The 17,980-nt window shown below is 34.8% G+C and overlaps 1 protein-coding gene across 1 annotated transcript in view; it reads right to left on the minus strand.

The window, feature by feature from the left end:
• Positions 1 to 438: 438 nt before the first annotated feature.
• The window catches only part of LOC104518184 (inositol hexakisphosphate and diphosphoinositol-pentakisphosphate kinase 2), a gene marked incomplete at its 3' end in the record, with an annotated part of 37,903 nt that continues 20,361 nt past the window's right edge, over positions 439 to 17,980 (minus strand). The window contains exons 18-29 of the mRNA XM_029086528.1: positions 17,433 to 17,656; positions 15,837 to 15,964; positions 15,527 to 15,641; positions 14,111 to 14,218; positions 13,908 to 14,024; positions 12,989 to 13,162; positions 10,460 to 10,633; positions 9,159 to 9,228; positions 6,901 to 7,017; positions 5,978 to 6,040; positions 1,995 to 2,126; positions 439 to 567 (exon numbers count right to left, since the gene is read on the minus strand). Of these exons, the coding sequence (XP_028942361.1) occupies positions 439 to 567; positions 1,995 to 2,126; positions 5,978 to 6,040; positions 6,901 to 7,017; positions 9,159 to 9,228; positions 10,460 to 10,633; positions 12,989 to 13,162; positions 13,908 to 14,024; positions 14,111 to 14,218; positions 15,527 to 15,641; positions 15,837 to 15,964; positions 17,433 to 17,656 (1,551 nt within the window). The remainder of the gene's footprint in view (positions 568 to 1,994; positions 2,127 to 5,977; positions 6,041 to 6,900; positions 7,018 to 9,158; positions 9,229 to 10,459; positions 10,634 to 12,988; positions 13,163 to 13,907; positions 14,025 to 14,110; positions 14,219 to 15,526; positions 15,642 to 15,836; positions 15,965 to 17,432; positions 17,657 to 17,980) is intronic.

Genomic DNA, 17,980 nt, shown 5'->3' on the forward strand with positions numbered 1-17,980 from the left:
CAAGCCTGTCAAGGTCCCTCTGGATGGCAGCTTTAGTTAGAACCTGGTCAGAGAGCTCTATGGAAAATCTTTAGAAAACATCTCAGAAATTCTGACATTTAAATAAATTTAAATAAATAAATACATTTACTGTGTTTGTCTTGGAGATAGTTGGAAATACTGTCATACTTAAAAACAAAACCTCATTAATTCTGAGGCCACGGAAATTCTTTCAAACACTTCAGAGGATAAGTGAAAGAAACTATTATCACAGTTTTACTGCTAAAACTATTTGTGCAATGCTACGGAGTTCTTGCTGACCTGTAAAATGATCCCACTTCCATAGACAGGGAATGTTAAGAAATAGCTGCCCTGAGAAATGATGTTATAGGAAAGAATCCTACTGCTGGAAATAAGGTAATGAAGTTAACCGTTCTGCCTTGGACAGAAGTTACTTACATAAGGATGGTTTCTCTATTGCTATCCTTTCAGGCAAAGTTTCAAGTGGTGTTGGCTGAATTTTTGCAGGGGTATATGTATTTAAAGAAACTTTTCTTCCTGACAGTGGAATCACATAAGTTGGAGAAGCTAAAAAGGGGGAGGGGAAAAAATAAAAGATATAAAAATACTCTCATCCAAGCAAAACATCAAAAATAGCAGCCACAGAACTGTGTATCTGTCCAGAAATACAGATGCCACAGTCATACAACCAGAAGCTCAGCTACCCATTTTTGACTCTAGTGTAAAAACTTCCAAGCATGAAAGGCAAATCTAATCTTTTTTACCTCAGAAAGCAACACGATAACTTCATGCTGCTAAGGCAGCTAAGCCAAATTTCAGTAACAGCTGCCTTGCCAGAAAACTGGCAAGAGCATTAGTGCTCCTTCTCACAGGTTATGAAGCTTGCACTGGAATCCATTTAGTCCAAAGTGCTTGTGAATAGATTATTCTCTAGGCAACTTCCAAATGTTATAGGATAGCAGAGGGAGAACAAAGCACCTATGGCCTCAATTCTATCAGGTCTAATTTCCAAGCACTCCTTTGCAGAAAGGTGACAAACAGACTAGTTGTATGGTTGTCACAAGTATGATAGTTTTTTAAAAGTATTTTTTCATCTTGTGTACTCCAAATGCTGAAATGATTTTGCAGAGACACATACTTCCTAACCAGTGTAACAAAGCATTTAAAATACCTGTAAGCCTCCCCGACTTCTTTTTCAGTAACATCAGTTTTCTTAAATTGCTTACCTTCCTTCTCAGATGAAGGAAGCCTGCCCTATCAAATTAGCCACTGATTAAAATCTAAACTGTATAAAATTAAAATAACAGAAATAAAGAAAAAATCCTGTAACAGGAAAAAAGGAAAAATCCAAACATCTAGGTAACCTTTATATCTGTACTAGCAAGTACACATTTTCAGATCAAAGCATAAGTTTTTAGACATTTCCTCAAGGATGGTTTTTCAGTCACCTGACATGTGACTTATAGGTATCCTAATACATGGTACATCTGACCTAACTGAAACTGTTTCCAAAGACACTAAATAACTGCAAGGCACTCCACAGGTGAAATCCCAATTAATATTGAAATAAACAGGAAATAACACAGTTTCGGGATCTAAAAGGCTTGCAAAAGGCAACACTACTCTGCTGAGGTTACTGCCCATACAACAGTGCAGTATAAAGCTGGAAATACTCCATGCTTACAAAAAAGCATTCCTTGTGATTCAGCTAAGAATATGAACAGTACAGAGAGGTTCTTAATGTGAGGAAATAAACCAACTACAATATTGTTAAATCCTTAATTTACTACCCTAGCCAGAGATTACTTCAATGAATTATGACAGTGTCCCTAAAACAAAGGGATACTGCAAAAACTAAAATTACAGTTCATCTACATTTTTAATTTTTTAAAGCAGTAGTCTTAGTTTACTTGTTAGCTGTAAAATACCAGAAAGTTTAACTAGACAATATTTGACCATTTAAAATGAACATAATTAAAAACTAAAATCAGTACATGTCTCCTGTAGATTCTCCCTTGATGGAGCAGCAACAGAGGCAAGAAATTCATCCACCTGCTTCAGAGACAAGGAGTTGTGTAGAGTTTCCAAAGGGCAGATAGAAGGCACCATGGAATATAGTTCAAAACCTGAAAGAAAAATAATTAAAAAAAAAGAGATTTCCAAACATAAGACAGGATTTAAGCTATTGCATGGGCAACTATTAAGGCATGATCTTATTTTAAATCAGCACATGCAGACATAGTACTCTTGAAATCATGGTCCCTAAATGTTATAGGAGTTGGAACAAGATATGCCAGTTTCCAGGGTGTACTAAACTAAAGGTACCATGTAACATACTACGGGATACAAATCCCGTGTACATGTAAAGTGGTCCTCAAACATTTCAACTGTGCTCTGCTCACAAATCAGTTAATAAAAGAAAACTTTCCTCTAAGACAAACTTAGTAAATCCTAAAAACAAATAGTCAGGAAATCGTAGTATTTCTCCTACTCATTCTCATACCTGGAACAACACTAAATAGATAGCTCATTCATGCAAGTTAAATAGGATAGCTGTGTTGTCAATTGTTAACATACAAGAGCTAAAAATGCTACAACTTCCAAGAAATAAACTTCCAGAATTCACGTTCTATCATCTTCAGTATTCTGTGAAAAAAAAAAATGTTGCCTTAAATATCAAAGGAAAACCACTGTTAGCAGCTTTGCACCTTGAGGTTACATGTTTTAACTTTGTAAGACAGATTTACACCTACCTTTATGCATTTAAAAACAGTACTTAGAAGACTATAAGTTTCATATATTAGAACAGGTAAGTATAGCAACCCAAAATCTAAAAATCATTGGACTTTGCTTTTCTACATTAGTATTGATCATACACCAACCATGCATATCCATATTACTAACATACTAAAAAGCATTTAAACATCTTGCAAAAAAAAAATTGCAGTTCTCTAAAGTGATGCAGGTTTGATAACTCAATGAACAGCTCTTCATCCAATTGCATTTCAGAAGAGGAAAATATGTCCATTAATGTTTTCAACATACAGCTGTAATATTATAACTTCAAATTCAATATTTTAAATTTACAGTTGCTACATTTCTTTTAAGATATTTAAATGAAGAAACAATAGTGAATGAAATAATGTTTAGAATTTCAGTTCAAGGTACATTATTAGAGATAGCATTATGACTGTGAACTGTTCCCTTCCATAAAATAAAAAGAATAAATATTCCTGTGATATCCAGTGTCCCCCATTCACTCCCCATTTAGTACTTTGCATAGAGAAGTAATTCAACAGAATTTCAACGCCCAAATGTCTTTATTTCTATTTGGATCCACCTTGGCCATACTCAAATCTGAGGGACAGTTGCTTCAAATATACACTCAATTGTAGTGTACTTATATTAGCTTCACTTATATTAAAATAAAATTTAGCATTTCACAGAAACTTGGTTTTCATGTACAAAAGAAACACCACCACATATTTAATTTCTAGTTTCCTATAAAGGCAGTAGCTAAGCTTCAGTCTAAGCACTAAGAAGTTTGGCATACATATTAATATCCTAAATAACTATGCATGCATGCAAAGCGCAAACCCTTTCTTTGCATTACAGTAAAATAGAAGATTTATCTCTTTACCCTGACGGAAAAGTCACTATCACTTGAATAAGATTTTTTTTTTTTTAATTTTGCAAAGAACATAGTGGGACAATGTCAGGTTTTTAATAACTATCACTGTTACAGTGTAGTGTTACCGAAAACCAGAAAGGAATTTCAAAACACACCCATGGCCTTCAAAAAAAGAGATGAAAAAAAGTTTTATTCTTTCAGGAATTTCCCCTGCACAGGTTTTTGTTCTGTTTTGACAATTCTGCTGCCCAATAGCCATATCCCAGCATGCTGTTGTCGTATCTTTGTGTCTAAGTGATATGACTTAAAAGATACCCTGTAAATCTATCTGTGGTGTTTTATTTGAATTTTTAATAATAAATATTTTATTATGTTGTGAGAAATAAATCTGAATTTTAATGATGAAGAAGCCTGACAGTATCCCTTCAAAAAATCAATTTAATATAAACTAACAGCCTTTGAGTTTTGGCTACATTTATTCTTAAAGCACTGTCCCCATCAAAAGGCAAGACAATGAAAGGGTTAACGCAGCAGCTCAAAAAGCCACCCTGCTGTCTTACATTTAAAAGCTATAGAGACATACCACTGGAGCCTAGAAATTCCACAGAGGAAATGGACCAGCACCTAAAGAGGTGTGGGTGTTCTGCACAGAGGCCCAGAAAATAAGGTAAAGCACTGTCAGAAGATACTTGTTTCACCATGTTCCTTGAACTAAAGATGGGGGGGTAGTCTGAAATGAGTTAAGAGGGTGTGATAACAACATAAAAATAAGAAGAAACAGAGTGAAAGGGAGAAGAGGAATCAAAATGATAGACAAAACAACATCAATGTGTTCTTATGTTAGTAGAGAACCCTCGGAAACCTGCAATATACTTAGGTTTCATAGGAGCTCACACAGCATGCATTTATCTTGTAAAAGATGTGTGGTAAAACTGCTGTATTAAATGAATCAGAACAATCAATGCATTCATTGAAAGCAATTTAGATTACTTTTTAAAGAATGCAGTCACAAAAAGATAGTGCTAAATGGAACAGAAAGTAATTGTATCATTAGACCCTCATACTCAAAAGTAGTTCTTACTTTCTGACCTTTTATGTTGTGGAAATATTTGGTTTGAGTCTAAAGATAAAATATGGACTCCTAACTTTCCTATTTGAAATAGGACACTAGAATTGGCCTTTTAGATCACACACAGTCTTAATGGTATTAATTTGGCCTTACTATAGCAGTTTTCCCTTCAAGAAACACTACAGTGCAGAAAGTCACTGTGGATTCCAAATGAATATAATAAAGGACTACTTTGCTTCTCAGCAAAGCCAAACAAAAAGTCAGGCTTTTTTTTTTAACCTTCTTTCTAAGCAAATACATTCTGAATCCAACACATAAATGCTGATCATTTCCACTGCAATTTCAATATCACCATCACTGTACTCAGCCAGCAGTCACTGCACATTTTAAAATTGCAATTAAGAAATGTGGAAAAGCTACATTAAGATCCAGTGGATGCTGAAGACTGAGTCTGGTTTTCATGAACAGGATACATTTTAGACCTATTTAATCATGTAGAAAGGTAGGCACGAAGTATTTTGCCGAGGAAGAGAAAGACATACCTCTGTCCTGTTTGTTAAATCAGACTTTTTTTTCTAACTATGGCAGACTGAAGACAAATAAACTCTCACTCTTTAAGCTGAAGAGGTCAATGCAAGCAACAGGCAGCTCTCTTGCTGTGATTTTTAGTGCAATATTTAAGTAATTTGCACATCTGATGAACAGAGAAGTATGATAAGGTAAAATAAATTTTTGTCTGATGATAAATATAGCAGTTTAGCATGAATGGAACCAAAGGTTCTGCTTTAGTTTTTTGATTTAGCATCACTTCAAGAAGATAGCCATAAACTCCAGTTGTCAATTCAGTGATTTATTATAGAATCAGGAGGCTCAGGGAAACAGCTCAGTGGGAGAAAGACAAAGAAGAAGCAGCTGCTATCAAGAAGTGTATGCCCAATAAAGATCAGATTTAATTCTGTTTTTATCTTGTACCATACAGTCTGATCACAAAAGAAACTGGGGAGAATGATTTATTACAGAGATCATGATTACCAGTAGCACTTCAATTTTTTTCAATGATTTTTCTAAGAAATGAATTTTGATGTTGTATTTATACTAATGAATGGTAAAAAAGGGATTTAGGATCTCTAATGATTACAAATATATTTGGAGTTGTGCTTAAAGTTAGGAACGACAGACGGCTGGATGATAGTATACACCCCATATTTGAAATAAAAATAAAAGGGATGAAGCAAGGAACCTTTTGTTTTTGTTTTTAAAATAAAAGCAAAACGTACCATTGGTTGGGTGTCGAGCAAATGAGATAGAAAACCTTTTAACAGCAGAACCGCGTGTGGTGTCTGAGAAAGAGAAAAACAGGTACCTGAAATTTGTAACAGCTACCAAAAGAGGGACATTTTAAAAAAGGAAAGGAAGAAGAAAGAAAAAAAGAAAAGATGAGAAGGCATTAGAACTGAGTGGCATGCAGAACGGACCAAGGAAAGGGGCTAAAATCTAAATAGAGGTTAAAAAGAAGAAAATTTGGATTGTTTGTAACTACAAGATGTGTAATGAAGTGTATGATAACAAGCAGAATGAGCTGGTGATTCTGGCATACAAGGTTATATCAAGTTAGAGTTGAACACTGAGTAGTGAATTGCGGGGAAAACAGCATGAATACTGTTTCACCTCAGATTTATAAAGGTGTGCTTTGGCATCTTTAAATTTTTAAATCTAGTGAGAGTTTCTTCTCTATCCCCAATTATCCAAAACTGAAATTTAATCTCCTCCTCCTTTGTAATCCAAACCCCACTGAGAAAAGGTCAGGAATCCTAAAATTTTCACCATCAGTATTTATTAGTTTATAATTTTTTCATTCCATGTATATGCTCCAAGTAATTTATTTTTCAAACCTGAAGTTTAAAATGAGAAAATAATTTCAAACATAAAATCTTGGTTTACTTTAAAAGTTCACTTGCTGGAATCTCCTGGCATGTATTACAAGTCTGTGAGCTAGTTCAAGACAGAAACAAGAATTAACTAGGGTGTTAAGTTAAAAATAAACAAGCTAAGGGCAATAAAGAAGCAATAGAAACTCATTTAATTAATACTAAGGCAAAGCATTCTAGGATTCCATTAAAATCAGTAACCTAGGATTTATCTTTAGAAGTCTAATGTGCCACATGGGTTTGTGCGTGCATGTGCTAGAGTGTGCACATACCATCTATGAAGCCAGGAGTCAGCTTTTTACGATGAGTACGAGCATAATCCTGTAGGTTAGGTGCACTTGAAGAACCCCCGAGCACTGAGGTGCTAAACAGGCCCGCACAGTGAGACCCTGATGGGAGTTAGAGAAAATACATACAACAACCAGGTGTTCGTCCATTCACATTGGGGATGCATGCAGCATGCAAGCACATGGCTCTTACCACACAAAAGGCAGCTTTTGGCAGTGCCTTGGACAGGTTCACAATATGCTTGTAATGTCAGAGTGGTACTTGTAGGCTGAAAACTATCATAATTTATTGTGCTTCTACTCATGACACAGCACCCTCTGATATATGTGCAAACAGAGGACTGGCTTTAATAAAGTGAGTTCTTGTCCTGTTTTCACTTTTGATAAAGAAAAGTTACCAGTTAGCATCAATGTAAACATAACCAAAAACAATAAAACAAAACCAAGATGATGGTGATGATGTGAAAGTTTTGTGTTTTAAAACCTGCAATTCTGAAACAAACATAAACTGGAAAAATACTGCTCATTGCTTTCATTCAAATCAAGCTTTGAGATGACAGGCTGCAATGAAGTACTCATGCACTTCCACAGACTTAATATGGAAATACTTCCCTTCTAACGCCAATAAAATGTTAACCATATTGGAAATACTCTATTCATATTTCAGCTACCAACATTGTTAAAAATTTTAAATAACTAAAAGCTCCATCAAGTTTAGCTTGACTTCCTTTCCTAAGAAGACATCTGCACATTTCCATGAAAGTGAGAGCACTGTTTTTACAACTCATGCATTCCTGCCACCAAGATGAGAGTTTTAACAAATCACTGAAAGCCACAGACAGAAATATAAAAATAACTTATAATCATCAACCATAAATGAAATTTACATACAACAATGAACAAAATGGAAAAAATGTTGCAATTTTTTTCCCTTGGTTTTTACTACTAGTTGAAAGAAGTGGTTTTAGATAAATAGCAGCAGTTTTTTTGGAAAAGCAACTATCTAACCAGTGATACTTCCTTTCATTACTTTTAATGACCCAGTGAGGGGAAACATTACTAGCACATGTAACCAATCACAGCCAAAATTAATTGGTGCCTGGTCTGTGGCAAAAGCCTTTCAAACCAAATGTAATACCTTAATCTACGCACAGAAATACATCAGCTTCCATGAGCCATGTTGTGTCACACATTGGTAAGAGAAAAGTTTTTTAACTTTAGCAAGCACACAATAAAAAACATGACTTTTGACAAACAAGAGCACCTGATGTATGCATTTTACTAAGGGAACAATATAATAGGTAGAAATGTATCACAGAAAGATTAGACATACAAAAATTACAGATCTCTATAAAGAAAAGAACTTTCTAAGTTTATGCATATAGCTTATACATTTCCTACACTTCATTTTTCCCAGGAAAAGACACACTTATAGAAAAAAAAAGTAGTATTAATTTACAGTAGTGCAAGATTTCATATTTTTACATATCAGTCATATGTATGCCTGTTTCAAAGAAGCAAGAGAAAGGCATCACTTGAATTAAAAGAATTTGAAACAACTCATTGAATTAGAGCATGGTACATTCTAATGCTGAAAGGAAGAAACTGATTTTAGAAGAAGGAATGTGTGCAAAACCCCCCATATTATCAAGAAACTTTAGGTTTGTACCCCTCCTCCTCCTCCTCCCCCCCAGTAAAATACCATCAGTTCCATCAACTGCCCACAGTAGGAAAAGTTAATTTTCAAAAGTGTTTTAACATTTTCCAGTGCTGGCCATTTCCATACAAAAGATTCATAGAATGGTTAGGGCTGGAAGGGATCATCTAGTTCCAACCCCCCTGCCATGAGCAAGGACACCTTCCACTAGACCAGGTTGCTCAAAGTCTCGTCCAACCTGGCCTTGAAGATTCTTGCAGAACCCAAAAAACTCAGTCATTAACTACATTATCTTAAAAATCTACTTTATGTTCAAAATAGTCCTGTGTACCTGTTGTGAGCAGTACAGAGTCAATAGTGTGAACAGTCTCAAATAATTTGCTCTTTTCAGTTAAAATTTATTTAAAAACTTCTCCTGCAGAAAAACTGTCTGGTTCATAGGCAGACACTCAGCATATATTATTCATAACAAGTACTACTGGGTCCTATTAACATAAAAACTATTCAAGGAATGTACAACTACACAGAAGGACGGGCAGATGAAAAGCTGCTAACGTCAAACAAAATTTCAATTGTAGGCACATACCTAGACCACTCTGCTTTTGTTCCAGAATAGTTCTTGGTGTACGTAAGTTACTATTGCTTTCTGATAGGACCTGGATATAAAAAACAGAAAAATAAGGGAAAGTAGAACAGCAGCATGAAACATCCATTTAACTTGATACAGCAGCCTGTTTCAGACAGACAAGTGTTAATAAGCTGTATGATAAGTGTTAGTAAAAATATGTAAAGGAAACATGAAAGATCATGCAATATCCCCTTCTGAAGGGAGTCCATTTCACACATGAGTTCCTTGCAATGAAGTAGTGCAAAGCAAGCATTCAGAATGAGAAAGAACACAGACCAAGACAGTATGAGAACAGACATTTGAGACATTTTATTTCATTTTACCAAATACACTCTCCTAAACTGCGCCTGTATTGAAAAAAGGAGGGGAGGGAAGGAAAGACAGACAAGCTATTGAAGACACCATACAATCAATGATCCATGCACGGGCTCATTCAGTGTAATCTTCAGATGCTCACAGCCTTTATTGATACAAACTTTTCCTATGTAAATAGTTTTAGAATTTTCCACAATAAAAAAGAAATTATGAAAATTTTCAAAGAAAAAGGATATATATGGTTAACAGAACACCATCCATTGTCATATATGTAAACAATATCTTGACATACTAAACAATCTTTAGATCTCCATTGGTACTTCAAAAAATATAGTTGCTTTTTTTCCTTCCTTCCCCCCCCAATATTTAGGAAAATCTTAAAAATATTGTAAAAGGCAATGGATGATGTCCTGTGTTGGGAGTTTCAGATACCTCCAATACAGACGGCAAGAATTATTAGTGCTAGAGTTTGTTCCCTGCAATAGTTAATACCAGGCCACTGAAAATATGATATATGCAAAACAAGTTTTGAATAGCAATATGAAGTACCAAATAAATTATTTTAAATGGTATTGGTTGCAATTATTAAAAAAAAGTTTTTCAATTTACCTACCACCAAATTAAGCAATGCTGTTTTTAAAGTCTTAAAGGACAACTAAACCAAAGGAGAAATTTGTTTCATAAGGCAGTAGACTAAGTCTTTTTTTACTGTGGTAACATTTACAATTCCTATAAAGAAATCAATTTTTTAGGAAAACATGTAACACATTCAGTAGAAAAACATGCACTTGCTCTTTTACCCCCAAACATTCTCGGGAAGTAACTTTAAGAAGTGGAAGAATTTGCTTCAAATATAATCCATAACAAGGGATTAGATGTCCTTAAAGACAGTTGGTTGTTGCTTGGAATGCATAATAATGTTTAATGAAGTAAAGTTTAAAAACCTGTTGCCATGAGCCAAAAATACTGGATGTGAAAGCCAATGATTTAGGGGAGACAGGGGAAGAAGTGATTTGTTCCCCTGATCTGCGTCTTCGACGCCCAGTACCCACACCACTGGTGTAATGCAGCCAGGTACCAATACACTCTGGGCTAGACACACTCAGGGGGCTCTCTTCCTGGAAGTGAGAAAGGGGGCAAAAAACAGCAAAGCATGCAAAGTTAGATTCAACAGAGCCAAATGAACAGAAAAGAAAAAAAACCAATCTGCTTGCACCCTTTTATATACTACTTTGAAAACTATTAAACAGCAAACAGTGAAGAGTGATATTACAATAATAGGAAGTTATCAGTTCCACTTATATGTTCTAATCAAATTCTATCTTTTAATACATCATTTTAATAAAAATTCTGGTAGACTAATTATTAGATATGAAAGAAAAGTAATTGTTATCAATAATTAATTCATAATTTTAAGAATTTCCCACATACTGGAAACAGAACATCTGTTATCCTTGACATACTGTTTAATAGTTTTCCCCCTCTAAGTACATTACACTTGCCTATTTATTATTTAATAGTTTTAATTTCTAGTCTATAACCTCATCTAAAAGAGTTTCATTTTTAGAATCGCTTTTGAGACTTTACAGTTGAGTCAATGGTAGCAGCACCAACCTCACTGGTAGATTTCCAACCTTATAAAAGCCCTAAAAATTCTCTGATGCTGCACACCTATTAAGACTTCAAGGGAGGACAGTGTCAGGCTAAAAGTCCTCCATACCCTACATCATTATGTATCATTAGTAATCAACAATTTTTAGCAATATAGAATTTGATTTCCAATGCCGATGAGCCTTGCTTTCTCACTATCAGAACTCAGCTTTTTAAAAATTTTTATGACTGAATCACAGTTGCAATCCTTTTGTAAATATTGCCGACTATACCCCAGATCAAAAACTTCCATATCATCTCACACCTGACACTGTCCTTTCAATTAACGGACATAGGTGAAAAGAGAATTGCCTTATGGGGGGAGGGGGGGGGGGGGGGGGGGAAGGGTTCAAGGCAGTTGCAGTTTAAGTTGCAATGACTTCTTTTAAACAACTGAAAATACCATTTGGTTTAAATATTCCAAATACTGGTTTTGCAGATTTCAGTAGGCCAGATGAAACTTCTAGTTTTACTTTTTCAAAAAAGTTTCATAGTGTATGTTTTCTTTAAATCACCTATTTTCTTCCAGCAAATAAACAAGCACTGAATGCTGAAACACATTCCATATAAATATATATTATCTGCACAGTCAAAATTTAGCAATTTATGTTATTGATACCTTTTGAAGTTAACTTATACATTATTTATGAAAATGCAAATGTTTAAAAGTTTGACTATCGTGTGTGTCCGTGAACTCATAACTAGGAGGGGAGTTTGCATGATCATAGTGAAAACAGCTTTTAAAAATACAGAATACTGATGTTGTGAGCATTTGTTTATGATAAAACTTGGAAATAGAAAATGCAAGACATTCACATTTATTACCTCTGTTAATTTATGGAAGTCATGTGAAGTTATACAGATATCCGTATAGAAAGGAACCATGCATCTTTTTCCCTCCACACTACCAACAACCAAGTTACTTGCAAATCTGTAAGACTTTCATTGCATACAAACAGTCCATTCCCAACACAAATATGAAAGAAAAAGCTTTTGGTGTGAATCTTCATTCCTGATGGTTTTAAGCAACTGAAAATGAGGCAATAAGAAGCTGTAAGTCTGCTTCTAGCATTAATATCACAGAAGTGCACCATCTGAAGCTTTGCCACTCAACTGTACAAATGATATCAGTGACACCACCATGCATCTCCACCTCTGTGACATTAAAGCCATATCTGTGAAGCACACCTAGATGTCACGGCCTTCAAGACAGGAGACTAGACTCTTCAAGATGTTTAATAGTTTAATAGAGAATTTGTTAAACACAACCCCCACCCACTTAAAAAAAACCAAACAACTTTCCAGTTTATTCTCTTACCTTCAAATGCTTGACAAGTGGAGTCACTTTCACCCCACGTGAAAGTAAATACAGCAGAAGACATGTCTCTCACCTCCTGTACCTCCCTTACCACCCCCAATCCCTCCATTCCCTCTCAGCATGACCACCCTGAAAGTTTGCTTAATTCCCAGTAGCAGCTGTCTTGTGAAGATGAATACGAAAGCAATGTATGTTAGTTTGGAGATATAGGTTTAGACTGAAAAAACCCATCCTTTTCAAATATCGCTTTTCTAAAATGGCCTAAAAAGAAAAAAGGAACTAAGTCTTATCGTAAAATAATAATAATTAAAAAAAAAAAAAAAATTCCTTCAGACAAATTACCGCCATGAAGGATTTCCCACAGAATAAGAGCAACCCTGTTGTGAGATACAGCATCATACTGGTTCTGGGTAATCAAAAGCAGAATTACATTCGTTTTTGTTTTGTTAAAAGTAAGCAAAAGTTCATTGCTGTGAAAGACAGTATCTGGAACATAAACACTTACTTCAACAGAACCAATCTTCCTGGATCTTGGAAGGGGTGACTTTCTGTGTATGTGAATTGGGTCCGATACCATTGGCTTGAACATCATTACTGACCGGTCTGTTTCATCTCTTTTAGAAGTATGTGCCTCCTCATCACTATCATTTCTATGAGAGGTTTTCTTCGAGCCTTCATTCTGCAAACAATACATAATACATTTTCAGTTTAGCTTCACATCATTCAACATGTAGACATGTGGCTGTTAAATAAATCTTCTGCATAAAGCAAGCCTATTTTAAAAATACAAGATGTAAATTACATATTATTGAACAAATTGCTCTAGACTCTAATAATCTATGTGTATTTGCTCCTAACCAGCCACTGCATATGATAGTGTTGTCATAGTTAACCACACTGTTCAGCCAACATATCTGGCTCCAATTTTCTGTTGACATAGTAATAAAATCCTGGCTCCACAAGTCAGTTGAAGAATTCCAGCCAGGCTTTGCTTTCATTCATTTCTCAAAAAGCAGGTGGTAAATCCACAGACCTGCCCATAAGTCTTTGAAAATATCAATCCTTCCTCAACAGTCTGTATTCATAAACATGCCAAACTACCTTACTTTCTTAAATATTTCTTTCAGTTGCCAGAATATAATTGATGTGATTTTGATACCACTTTTCTTACAATGAGTATTTAATATTTCTAGAAAAAATTCTGGCAAAGCCATAGAAGGTCCAAATTACCTGTGCCGATTACCTCAGTGGCCATTCAAAACTGAGTAACACATTGAGACTGCCTATATTTTGCTAGATATTTTTCTACCAAAAGAAAAATCACACCTGTATTTTTTACTTAACAATTTCCCACTGTTTATTTTAGGTAAGTCTACATCCAAAAAAAAAAAAACTTTTGCTTTAAAAAAAAGCATAATTACCACCTCTCTGGAAGCAGGTCTGTATCCATATCCAGCTGGTAAATTTTTATCTTCCTCACAGCCTTTGGCTCCTGGACTGAAGTGCAGCTCTACATGAAAACGTTCTTCCGAAGAAAGTTCCTGAAGAAAAATTATTAAATAGGTTTACATTTTAGTACATAGCTTAGCACTACTCGTTTCTGAATATATTTATCCATTTTAAATACCTTGTTTGGATCTTCATAAAGCATGATAACAATTTGTGTCATGTAATTGAGTTCATTGACAACATTTAAGTAATCCATAGCTCGTTTCCATTGTTCATCTTTTGATTCCTTATGAAGGAGGAAAAAATAATCAATACACAATAAACAGCTGTTTTCTTTAAAAAGACTGATAATTTCACTTTTTCCCCATTTACATGGATTTTACATTCACAGCAGAAGTACGAAGATTTTCACAGCTAAGGAAAAAAAAATACAACCAGGAAAAAAAAGTGACTTAAAATTACTCATCAAATGAATAGAAAGGGGAGATCAGAATTTTTCATATCAAATTGTAGAGTATCTTTCATGTTCTTTCATCAATATGGCTTGTAGACAGAGGCACTGCATTTCTGGATGGGAATAATTTTGCAATAAACTCATTTCAACTAGCATATTGTGGAAAATGTTTCTAGACAGCATTCTACATGTCAGACAGAGTAAATGAAGCCTTCTAGTATATACAGTAAAAATAACCATCACCTCCCAAACTATTTAAGATAAAATATTAAAATTTTTTCACGCTCTAGAAAAAAAAATTTAGTAATTCACCTTAAAGGAAACCTATAAGTTTATCTGCCTAAAACTAGGAGTGTAGCTGCTGTAGCATATGTCATACAGGTCTAGGATTAAAAATTTTGCCATCAGTGAGTTTAGTCATCCACTACCAGAAGCAAATATGTCAAAACAACCGATTCAAAAATGAATATATTAATCAAGCTCTATCTTAGAAGCAGCGATGTAGGCTTTGTGGTGCTGCATTTATTCACTCCAAGAGCTCAGTTACATCATTTCTGAATCTAGAGATCTTGTCTTTTTTAAGTCCTTGGTTTCAAAGCCAACCAGATGGAGACTAATGCACCACCTTTAAGTTATTCTATGACAGTATAGGAAAGTAAGACAATCTACTGAACAGGAGAAACTTTGCCCTACATGAGCACTCCTGAAGTCAGGTAGGGAGGTCTTGACAATATGCCAACGGTCAAAAAAAATAAGCCAGTCCAAAAGTTAATTCAAGAGAACCCTGAATGGTAACTTGAAGGAAAAAGAATTGGAAGAATTACAAGTGACAACATAAGACAAAGAAATGGATTATCTGCCTTTTTGAAATCTCTTTGAGACCATAACATATACAGCTGAACACACTAATGGAACTCAGCAGTCCTTTAAAGGGCATGCTGATTTCCACCACTGTGTACATTAGCAATCTAAAGTATGTCTCTGTATATATAATAGGAATGCAAATTTTTGAAAAAGTGTGATAAATTTCAAAGCCACTTAAGAAAATTAGGCTTTCAATTGATACAATTTTAGTAAGATTGAGTTCTTTTAGTTCCTCTCAAAACATCACAGCTTTAAGAAAAAAAGTATTCAACTTACATCACATAAGGCACCATAACGAAGGGTGGATAACAGGGAGTGGACATGACTCTCACTGGTGAAATACAGCCGTGTACGAACATGGCGTTCAGGGGACATAACACCCCTGGAGTAACTTGAAAGAAAAATAAATCTTATCAGATCATAATGAGATGTGTCTCAATTTTAGAAATAGCTGTCAACAAATAAAAAAATCATACTTTTCAAATTATTATGAGCTAGTAAGACATTTTGAGTAACAAGGCTAAGGAATATTCCCGTTAAGTCTTATCAAAATTAATGTAACCATGTAAAAAAGTAAGAGACTTACAGAGGATGAAGCTTATTTACAGTATCATCATCTTGAGTTCTCTGAAGGTCAGAACGGATTTTTCTAACTAGAGGAGTGCAGTAACCTTTGGCAATCTCTAATTTCTCAGCCTTAGAAATACCATACTCCTGCGTAAGAGTAAAATGACTTTTAAAATTCAGTTAAAGATTAAAATGCTTCTAATTCAAAGCATGCATACTAAAGACAATTAGTCATCTGTTAGTTTGCTCTGGCTGCAAACTGTTTTGTTTAACATTTTTACTACACTTGATTACTGACACACCTTCAAGTAACACGGGGTTTGCCTTTTTGCTGTTTGATTGCACATAAAGAAACATTTTTTCATTCACTAGTTAAAACACAAAAGTGGATTCACATTCTGGTATGATGAAGCTCCTTTTCTTAAGCAAAACATCTAGGAAATTATTCCTCCACCCCAGACATCTATGATGCATTTAATCTCACCTGATTCCAAGTAACTTTTTTTTTTTTTTAAACAGTCAGTAAAGTGACATAGGCACATTACCTATTTAATGTATCTATCTTAGTTTGGGGTAAACTACCTCCTAGAAGATCTCCTATTCACCTCAAATAATACTAAAAATGGTAGTTAAATACAACTGGAAAATATTATATCTGTTATAGTATCTACAATATTTTAAAATCTCATCTTCCTGAAGCTTCATGCTCTGCGGTGCACTTGATAGAAAGGTGCTCTCATCATTATGATGGATCTTCTGGCTACCCTAGAAAGCCACATGAGCACTCTGCATTATGTAGGTTTATCAAGTTTTCTTTGTTTTCTTTTCTTCAGCATGTGTCCTCATTTTTACCTACTCTTCCCTAACACTCTATTCAAAATCTAAGCTTAACTGGCCCACATAACACAACACATACTTAGTACCATTGCTCCTTCTGTCCTCCTTGCTGTCAGAGAGTTTAAGAAATGGGGAGAGGAAGAAATTCCCTCACTTGCTGCATACAATGTGGATAACACCTCTCTTGCAACAGTGCTCTGTAACTGCAGGGACACTTGAGGAAAGCTTTAGTCTGTTCTGTCCTGTTATCACAAAACAATTTAATGTCCTGAAGCCTACAATATTTTAGAGTTAACCTGAGTAGCCTGTAATGTACGGAAGATTAACTTGTCTGCTTCTGGCCTGAAATTCTATGAAACTTAATGTGTACACTTTTATCAGGGAATGCTAGCATTTTAAAGCAGCAGAAAGGTCTTTCAAATTTAAATTGCTTAAAACAAGTGAAATTAGCTAGATTAGGATTAACAGTGTAATTTGCTTGAACATGAGATTTCTAAAAGCAGGAAGAATTAAATTTAATGCAATTTCAGAATACACAGTATCTGCTAGAAAAATTGCTAGAAAAATCCACTTTAAACACATCTTAATGAATTATGAATCAAAATTTTCTTACAAAAAGTAATGAGCTTACTACTGGAAAATAAAACGTAACATTAAAGTCTTCTGTCAATGTAAAATACATGAACCTTCAATGGAAAAGACAGAGTAGACCTTTTCATGAAGTTTGAAAAAGCATTTACTCCACTATTTATTCTATTTAGTAACTGAAAATCCTTACCTGAGGGATCACAATGTCAGCTAAAGCCTTCGAAAGCCTGTATAATTCCATTGTGTTTTCTAATTTTAAGGAGCCATTGTGCTGCACATCATATTTTATACAGTCATAAATATCAGGAATTTTGCTAATATCATATCTTCCATTTTTTGTTTTAAAGTCTTTTTCCAGCTTAGCCCACCTGCGCAACATCAGTTCTAGTGTTTCACTGTGGTACAGCTGAATATCTGGATAGACACATACATCATGTAAGTAATCAAGACCATCCAAGTAATAAAAAGGGAAATATTAATTACATGCTAGTAACAGTTGAATAACAGAGGGATAAAAGGGATCAAATAAGTTAACTGTATTACTTCTAAGAGGGAATAGGTGATCATATGGTTACTTTTACTGCTGAAAGTATCACAGCTACATAGCTACATCAAGATAATAGAAAGCTCTGCTGCAAAAATGCACCACTGGCCCTTTACAAAAAGCTACAGCACCAAGACTAAACTGTCCTATAGCACATACCATATATCAAAAAAAGCAACCAAAAAAACTGGAAG

This window comes from Antrostomus carolinensis, unplaced genomic scaffold, assembly GCF_000700745.2.
Source record: "Antrostomus carolinensis isolate BGI_N321 unplaced genomic scaffold, ASM70074v2 scaffold29238, whole genome shotgun sequence".
In the NCBI taxonomy this organism is placed as follows: Eukaryota; Metazoa; Chordata; class Aves; order Caprimulgiformes; family Caprimulgidae; genus Antrostomus; species Antrostomus carolinensis.